Below are 10,044 nucleotides of genomic sequence, written 5' to 3'. Positions count from 1 at the left end.
TAACTCTCAGACATAGCTAGCCTGCCTAGCCAGCAAAATTTGGAAACTATTTCGCACACTGATTCAGGTTATATCACAGTGTCACCTTACTGTGCAACGAAAGCTTGAAGTGATGCTGGGCTCAGCCGTTTATCATTTGGTGAAACAGACAAGCACTGGTACCATGATGACAAACCTAGTGGAATAATCTGCCAACTTGAGGGTCCCAGCAGTGTTCAAGGGATGTAACTCTTCACAGCAATTTGATCTCCTGAAGAGACTCCGCTTTGTGAACTGCACCCTACCATCCCAATAATTGATTACACCTGCACTCTAATTAATCATGGTTGCATAGTGATAAGGTATAGAGTTTATGAATGTACTCCACAGTTTAAAAAATATGCATATTCAACCATAGCTGACACTGGTGTATATGTAAGCAGATCATATGAAAAGGTCAAACATTTTACATGTAAATTCTGAAATAAGAAAGCATGTTTCTTGACAATCAACAATGAAATCAACAGGTTAGTCAATGATTATTATTATCAGAAAGTCATTAACAAATCCTAAAAGGAAAAAGACAAAGAAATAAAGCTTTCACTGAATCATTCAAAAGTGGTTTTGAATATGACTAGAAAACAACACAAACAGAAAATTAAACAAATATAATAGGGCAGTTGAATACAAAAATATCTCAAATCACCAATAAAAAAGCAAACACTAAATTAAACCCAAAAAATTGAAAATTCACACAGCAGAATTTTGAAATATTCTAATGTAAAATGCAGACTTCATCCCAATCAGGACAATCAACAAGGAGTTACCTCCCTTTAGTCTAAGGGGGACTAAAAGAGCATCAAAATACCGTCAACAGTGAACATATGTAATGTAGGGGTGAAATTATACATTGTTGCATCCTGCGTGTTCACTGAATGATATACACTGTACTGATACAAGGTGTTACACTTACTAATATACTTACTACATGTTTAAAGACACTATGCATCCCATATTTTGTCAATCAAATGTCGCAATGTGAATTGTAATCATCATTTCAAATTTACGACTAGAAATACCCATGATGAACAGGCATTTGCAGCTGAGGTGTTTTATCCTTTGGAACCTGATCTGAAGTATTCATAGTCAAAAGTTTCCACACAATTTTATATTAAAATGTATCATGCTGTATCATGTCACTCCAAATTTGTAAAGCATTATTGTATAACATGTAAATTTTTTGCATATTATATTTTGATTTGCAGACTCCTGTAGCAGGCCAAATGGAACAAGGTAAACCTTCCCATGGGGTAATTTGAGTACGAAGACATATTGCAAGCATCTCAAAAAAACTCCATAGAATTAACACTGGTTTTACAAAAATATGGAATAATTCTGTTGAATGGATGGAATCTAAAAATTTGATCTGACAAAATACTTCTGTCATTTTACAAGTTACAAACTTCCTTTCATAGTATTAGTATGTGTAGCATAATAAAAGATAAAAATGTTGCCAAATAAATGATTAATTCATAATTGCAGATGCAAACATGTTAATCATCAAACCCTATTCTGTAAAGTATTAGCTCTGACAAGATTCACATCAAATCAACTCCAGTGCCTAAAATGTCTCTTTCAACATACACAGTAACAGTATTTAAAATGTGTTTGTTTGTTTGTTTGTTTGTTTTGAAACTAGGACAAACCTGGTTAGAGACAGCTGACTTAAAACCCCTAGTCTCAAACAGTGTAGTGGGATATAGAACTGCAGGTGATAATAAAATGATGTTAGAAAAACAACTAATAACATGTCATGGTTGCCCTAAAACCGCTCACTCTGTATGAACAAAGGATAAACATGCACAAGTAAAAAGAGGTAATCAACAGAAGCAATAATCATGATAACACAGCACCAAACTACAGATTAATATTATAAGTCAGGTTTTGAATTAAACAAACATTTCAAAACACACATTTATACATGGATATTCAAATTAAGAATGATTGAAGATCTGTTCCTAAGAGACAAGGAAAGCTAAACAAAAGAAATAAGGGTAATTGGATACTTTGAACAGTCTTCCAGCATAATCCACAAGTACGGTAAATCTTTAACATGGTTGAATGTCTAAAGTGACATAACGTAAATGTTTACACGTTAACAGGAACCAGCAAGTACTAGCATCAGCTAGTGAATCTAAAGTTGGAGAATCTGGGATTCCAACTGACGAGGACCGATTCCAAGTCCAAGACAACGGTGCCACAAATGTCCAATCCTGGAATGCTGAAGATCTTTTGATTACTGAATATTATCATGTCTTTTTGTGTTCATGTTGGAAGAGAAACAATGAATACATTATTATGAACGGTGAATATTCCACTTCTTCAAATTCTCAGTTGTGTAATGTCAAATTTAAGTTTATATGAATCAAACATCAAATTTTGCCATCTACAGCAAAATACTCATGTAATCACACAAATGCAAATATACCACTTCAGCCGATCTGGCAAGTCCATCAGCTGTGTTCAGTCACACAACAGATAATGAAATTGTAAAATTGAGGTAAACATGTTTTGGGATGGATGATTATTTTTTTTCTATCAGTATTGCCTGTTTGAACCTTCATAATTATTGAACACAATTCAAATGGTATCTTAAGTCAAATGAAAACAAGTGATCTGTAGGATCTTATATTCAAGATAAATAGTTTCAAGTTCAACCTCCTTACCACATACAGCCAAGTACTGAACACTTAAATATGTCAATGTCCACATCAACTTGATTATAGAATTTCTGTATAATACACATTATTAGTTTGCATATCATTCACACTAAGTAAGAACTTATACCATACTTGCATATAGTTTTACACTATCCATTAACAATTCACTGTGTTGCAATAGCACTTGTTAACAGAGCATCATAAATGAAAACAAGGAACATCTTCAGTGGTAATTAGAGAAACATGATGATACACCATAGGCAGTTGGAATTACCTCCCTTGTCAGGTTGCCCGAGACTACTACTGACACATGTTAAAATCTTATAGTCATCACACAATGTTTTGATTTCACAATGCAGCTAGTTCCAAATTTGAGAACACTAATTGTAGACTCAAATTCAAACACTCAAAACCTAGTAGATTTTTCAACATACTAACTTTGAATCCACAATGTATAATTAACTCATAGTGTCAGCCCTGTCAACCAACAAATTACATTCAACAGTTAGAACATGCTAGAGGTTGTACAGTTGATATTAACTCAAACCTTAAACAACTCAATCCTGACAATGGTGTATTTATTTAAAGTGTATCGTGATCCAACAATTCAATACTGATCACTTGTCACTTCACATCAGGACAAACTTATCACTACATCAGAAATGAATTATTTACAATGGAACAGATTTATGATGGGAATATTAGCACTTATTATGCATTTCCTTCCTCTTATGCGTCACATCTTCATGACATTCATATGAACTCATCACGATCACAAATATATACATGCACAATATCAGCATTAACAACTTTTCTTCTGATTTGACCAACGATATGTTTATATGAAATTGATAACCTTTTAACTGTTTGTGCTTAATACTGTTTTCTCTTCATCGACATGGTTACAAAACTGATTTTGTTATAATCCTATAATAAGGATTACTATCAGATTATATTAAGCGCAGTTTTATGAATAAGCCCCTTCATACAATTTCATGTATTTCTAATCTTAGTGGGGTAGCCTAGTGGTTAAACTGTTCACTCCTTACGTTGAAGTGTGAGTGAGTTTGGTTTTATGGTGGGGGACACCAGAAATGGGTTTTACACACTGTACCCATGTGGGGAATTGTACCCAGGTCTTCAGCGTGACAAGCGAACGCTTTAACCACAAGGCTACCCCACCACCCCTTCACGTTGAAGACCCGGGTTCGATTCCTCACATGGATACAATGTGTGAAGCCCATTTCTTATGTCCCCCGCCGTGATATTGCTGGAATATTGCTGAAAGCGGAGTAAAACCAAACTCACTCACTCACCATTTTTTCATCGCAAAACCTAAACCAGAAAGAGAGTGGTCTCTAAATTAAGGATGAACGGGATATCGAAAACACAGACAAATATACCAACAGCCAAACAGGCTTCATTGGATCCTTGGTGGTTGCTGTCATTCTGTTGCTTCATAACATCAGAGGGTGGTTAAAGCTTTCGCTCGTCACACCGACAGCCCAGGTTCGATTCCCCACATGGGCACAGTGAAGCCCTTTACTGGTGTTCCCCACCGTGATATTGCTTGAATATTGTTTAAAGCGGCCTAAAACCCAACTCACTCACTCACTTAACATCAGGAATGAGACACGGATGCCTTCCAATCTTAATTACCAACACTACAGCTGTGCTTCAGCCAGAATATTTTTGAGTGTTGCCAATTGGCACCTTAACTATTAAAATGTGTGCCAGTGCAGTTGCGACTTTTGCCATTCATGGTAACCATGGTATAGAAGACCTGTGGATTATATTAAATGTTGCGACAATGGGCGCTCTAGCATTGGAAAAAAGTGCCATTGCATATTTTTTAGTGTGAATGGCGCAATGGCGCTTGCCTGGCTGAAGCACTGCTGCAGCATATACAGTGGGTATAACTATAAGCCAGTGTCTAGGAACCAAACACAACAGGATGTGAGTCCTGTATTTCAACAGAAAAATAACAAGGTAAACCTTCTGCAGTTCCAAAAGTAAAATTCACATACATACCCAAAATGGCAATCTTATACATGAACACTACTGGTTGTACATGTGGAAATATGTTTTGAATGACACGGTGGTAGGACAGGCAAATGGAGGAGATTCTTGATATCATTGTTTATACATGTTCTCGATATCATTGTTCATATATCTGTGTGTTCTTTATCATGCTGTGACTGACTGGGAGGTCTCACAATCATTTCCACAGTGACAGGCGTTTCTTCTGCGTCATGACAAACAAGCTCGTAGCATGTGTATTGTTCACAGGGCAAGCAGTACTTGATGTTCTCAGTTGGATGACAACACATGTAATACAGCAACTGAAAAACCACATGCAAACCTGCCATGGTCAAGATAGCGATGAATCCTCCCACGTGAAACCACTCTCCAATATGAGAGGAATATAAAAACCAAACTGTCAACATTGCAATATTTTCAGAATAAAACAGCACGTAAAATAACAAATACCTAAACCTTGAATGACCTTCCTTCAGGTTCAAAAAACAAAATATCATAACATAACCACATACAATGTCAAAGAACTTCTCAAAACAGACATTATCTTTGTAAAACCTTGTTTTCTGGCACATGAGCCAAGCTGATATAACAAACCAGTGGATGCCCACAGGAATGAACACAAACGCTTGGAAGGAAGACGCGAAGAGGCACAAACAAAGAACACGTGTCCCGACCTCGCTGGCTCGCCATATGAAGTAGAATGGGATGGACTTGATTTTCATGACCTCCTTCTCCTCCCTGGAGAAGCGGAGTGAGCGGTGATACGACAGGAGCGACACTGCCGGTGATAACCGAGCAGCCCAGTCGGATTGACACTGCAACAAAGAAACATGATCATATAAATGTCTAGAAGCGGAGGAGTGATAACCAGGAAGAAATCAGCGAGCCCAGTCGGATTGACACTGCAACAAAGAAACATGATCATATAAATGTCTAGAAGCGGAGTGAGTGGTGTTACACGACAGCAGCGACACTGCCAGTGATAACCAGGAAGACATCAGCGAGCCCAGTCGGATTGACACTGCAACAAAGAAACACGAGAATAGTCCATGCCCAATTTTCTATTAAGTGCATTTTACAAGAAAACTTGTGTGTGTGACTCGGTGTGTAGTAATAAAAGTATTTGAGCAATATGTGTAATGTGTTATTCAATGCGTAGTACAGGAGGCAACTCCTAGAATGCCTAGCTATCCGTATTTTGAAACATTGCAAACTTATCATATTAGCTGCAGTTACTGTACCACCAAAAAAACTCTGCAAGCACGAACACAGTTTGGAATATGGGGGATTAGTGCTGGTTATTGCTGACAATAGCTGACAATATCAGATCAATAATCGGAGCTCTATAGTCGATCAATAATCGGAGCTCTATAGTCGATCAATAATCGGAGCTCTATAGTCGATCAATAATCGGAGCTCTATAGTCGATCAATAATCGAGCTCTATAGTCGATCAATAATCGGAGCTCTATAGTCGGATCTATAGTCGATCAATAATCGGAGCTCTATACACAATAATCGGAGCTCAATCAATAATCGAAATCGACAATAATGGGACACTATCACAACATTGTGCAAATGAAACAGGCACTGATTAATGCCACTATCAAGGTGACTGAGGATACTTCTTTATGAGACATGCACCCGAAAATGTTGCTTACATTGCAGTTTCATGAGTCAGGAAACTGCATCAGCTTTTTAGGACTTGATTTCCCAAACATAACAATAAGAAACATACTTTCTAAAGTTTAATTTGATGTTTTTATTTTTTAGGATTATCGATTAGTCTCTCAAGGTCATCGATAACTGCTGATGAAAGTGAGATCCATCAATTGACTGATTATTTGATCAATCACTCCAGCACTAGTAACGACATAAGAATAAGAAAAGGAAATAGGATCATCTGGTCCTTCATCTTTGCTTACATCCCACCACATCCTCTTCAGGTTTCAGCATGATCCACACATACAGCTGCCAGGTGAGCTGTGGTGCTGATTCCAGGAAGCTCTCAAAGAGTCGAAGAAGACAAGCATCCACATCTTCGTACAACATCAACCAATAGTAGTGCTTCTTTAACTTGCCCTCTGTTTTCATGAACATCCAGCCATTGTATATATACTCTGAAACCCTGAAAGATTTAAAGATGAATCATATGTCATATTTAGGGTTACTAAACATTAAATTGGATCGTTTCAAATATTTACTATGACCCTGCTTACGCAAATAGAAAGTTGAACCCACTAGTGTTGAACTTAGTAAAACTTCTATAGTTTATATGCATGTATTAGATATTTGCTGAAACAACTTTCTCAATAATTTATGGGAATACTATCTACATATATAATTTCAGATCTCCCGACAAGGATGTGTCGAATTCAGGGTTGCCAATCTTGAACTCAATCATTTGTCCTATACTGTATTCATTCATTATCATGATTATGTTTAAATTTCACCCAATGATCGAACAGTCTCAAATAACATAAAACATCCACACACCCAACTGTCAACTTTCATCTCACGTCAAAACACATTTGACTGACGAGCTGATATCATAGTGATTGCCAGTAATCAATTAAAAGTATGACGCTTTCTAACAAAATCCTGTGATTACTGAACACTTATCAACAGCAATTCACTGAAGCATTCTTTTGTGACTGCCATTTTTAGAAAATTGAGAAATGAGTAATATTGACTAAGATTGTCATTGATTGTCAGATATGTCAGTAAACCAATTTTTCAAGCTATGACTTATATAGTGACGCCAATTCAGATACCAACAGTGGGATCAATCTTCTTCCAATCACTTCCTGCACACTTTGCACCGAAATTAACATATGCCTTGAAACAAAATGTTGTATTCAGACCTGGTAATGTTCTCTGATAACACTATGATTGGTTTTGAAACATTCACTCTGTTGGCTGTCTCAAACTCAGGTTAACTCGGCGCAGTGGGCGAGCTGGCTAAGGTGCCAGGCTAGTGATCCAGCGAGGTTGATCGAGCCCACCTGTGACCAGGTGTAAAAACCTTAGAGTCAACTTTGTGTGCAGACTCTTTCAGTGTTGTCACAACCCCTAGTGTACAGTACACAACCCTGTGCACTTGAAAGAACCCACGAATTCGTTGGTATATGACCAGATGGGGGGCCACATGAACATGTGCAGACACCTACTGTGACCTAGTTGCGGGTACAGCAACGTGCAGTACACTTTAACAAAGTACTTTGACTATGTGTCCCAGTCCACCCAGCTTTGATTGGGTGCCTCGTTAGAATGAGAAAGCCACAATAACTCAGTGCACCTAGTGGCAGCAAGAGTTGTATATACTCCCCAAGGAGTTGAGACTGATAAAACGATGTGCTGTTGAGATTGACATCCAATGATCGAGGGAAAAAATACCAGTGCCTTGAGCATGCACCAGTTGCGTGGATATGTTCACTATATAAATATACTAGAATAAATATACTAGAACTCAACTTTCTTCAGTATGGTAATTTGTTTTCAGTATCTCAAACACACAGCCCATATTGACTTGTTGTGTGATACACAACCATTTATTGTTTTCAAGAAATATTCTGTTTTGATCAGTGTGAATGCAAAAACCACGAAAACTGAGATCACTGACAATGTCACTAACAGTAATAAGATTAAAACAAGTTCTACTCAAACAGAGATATCAAATTGTACTTCTGATTCTGAGATTGACTCTATTTGAGGCCACGGACAAAACTAACCTCTGACAATGTTATAACTTGTGGTCCTCTTAGCATGGCTTAGAAAATGTTGAAGTGACATAAAATCAGCATATCTTAACGTGGACATACCTGATCACTGGTCCAAATTGTAGAGCTGTGATGACAAACCTTAGTGCCCACTTGTAGCCAGGTGTAATCTTCTCATTCACTTTTTCAAGTTTACTTGGGTCTTTGTCCTTTCTGGCTTCAGTCAAGGCTGCCTCTTCTTTTCTGTAGTCCAAAACATACCAGGTGATTCCAAGTCCACATGTCACAACTGATGGCCCTGCTGTGAGCACTAGTGACACTAAGCCGTAGAATAGTTCACCTTTTATGAAATATTTCACAACAAGCCAAATGTCAGTTCCAAAATCAACAAAATATAAGATGATTGACCCCAGTCCGATCAATAACTCATAAAGGCCAAACTCATAATGCCAAGTTTTCTTTTGTTTTACCGGAAATGTAAGATCATAGTGTTGAGGTGTTAGACTTGAGGGTGTCTCTGGGACGCCCGCCCTAACCACGCCCATATCACGAGAATCATGTGAAAGGATGAAGGGTTGTTTTTTGTCGTTAGGGAGGTAGTCGATAACATCTTCTTTGCTTTCTCTTGGTTTGTATAAGTGTTCTCTATTCGCGGTTTGTATTCTCCCATCCAAATTGTCAGATCTTCGCCTGCTTGCTGTTTCGGTTTTCCTCGATTGCCTGTTCGCGACACTATTCAGATGGTCATTTTCTTCATCTTCGTCTGAATCGGGTCCTAACAGAAAGCGATAGGGGGTAACACCCTTATTCCGGCTTGAAAGTGGTATTTTAGCCATGTCCAGTGACCTTTTACATCGGTTTTATGTCATCTTTCATCCCATTCACACTGAGGTAGTCACCACACTGACAGCAACCGGAAACACAATAGCGACTGACCTAAAGCTCCTGGCAGCGAGACATCGCCATCTTGATAGTCACTGTACGCAGCGCTGTAGAAGAGTTGATTAGACAAGAAGCTCCCAACAGTAGCTTCCCGGGGAATGTTGCACGCGGTGACTGAGAGCATTTGATACACTCCTATCCTAACATGTGGCAGAAGTAACTTGAGTTATACCAAAACGATTTAGACTTAATTAAGCTGGACACCCGTTTCAGTTTATTCCCTAGGGCCTCGGAGACTGGCCAGGAGGGAGGGAGATATGTTTATGCACGTTTCAGTAGGTGTGCATACACATGTCTCCAATTATACACAAACGTACACACACTAACTGTATACATAGATGAATGTGTACGCACGCATGTCTAACATGTACCCGCACCAGTGTGAGAAATAGCCTCTGGCCCGCTAGCCGTGGCTAGTGAAAATCTAATCGGGCCAGCAAGTCTTCACAGTCACTGGCCCGACTGGCTAGTGAATTTTCATGGGGTCATTTGTAAGTGTATGAAATAAGACGTGTGTGTGGGTTTTTTTTATTGATTTAAGGGGATCACCGACTTTGTTCAGGGGTGGGTGGGTGGGTGTCATCAATTTTGTACACATGTTTCTGGGGTAGCAATTTTGTACATAAAATATTTAAAAATTATGCT

At 38.3% G+C, this 10,044-nt stretch overlaps 1 protein-coding gene across 1 annotated transcript; it reads right to left on the bottom strand.

The window, feature by feature from the left end:
- Window positions 1-4,074: 4,074 nt before the first annotated feature.
- On the bottom strand, window positions 4,075-9,392 carry LOC124266264 (XK-related protein 6-like). Its single transcript, XM_046701087.1, has 4 exons — window positions 8,560-9,392; window positions 6,664-6,866; window positions 5,599-5,641; window positions 4,075-5,522 (listed from the first exon to the last, which is right to left on the bottom strand). Exons 1-4 carry the CDS (start codon window positions 9,291-9,293, stop codon window positions 4,865-4,867), a joined length of 1,638 nt encoding a protein of 545 aa, XP_046557043.1. The 5' UTR covers window positions 9,294-9,392; the 3' UTR covers window positions 4,075-4,864.
- Window positions 9,393-10,044: the final 652 nt, after the last annotated feature.

The sequence above is a fragment of the Haliotis rubra genome, unplaced genomic scaffold (assembly GCF_003918875.1).
Source record: "Haliotis rubra isolate DU_JTF1 unplaced genomic scaffold, ASM391887v1 Scf10, whole genome shotgun sequence".
NCBI lineage: Eukaryota > Metazoa > Mollusca > Gastropoda > Lepetellida > Haliotidae > Haliotis > Haliotis rubra.
This window is presented reverse-complemented; position numbering and strand designations above follow the sequence as displayed.

Excerpts from the sequence above, each read along its gene's own strand:
- LOC124266264 (XM_046701087.1), bottom strand. The coding sequence starts at position 9,293 with ATGGCTAAAATACCACTTTCAAGCCGGAATAAGGGTGTTACCCCCTAT. Across the intron at positions 5,642-6,663 it reads TGAAGAGGATGTGGTGGGAT|TGTCAATCCGACTGGGCTCG; the intron begins GTAAGCAAAGAT and ends TCTTTGTTGCAG. Across the intron at positions 5,523-5,598 it reads ATTTCTTCCTGGTTATCACT|GGCAGTGTCGCTCCTGTCGT; the intron begins CCTCCGCTTCTA and ends TCGGTTATCACC.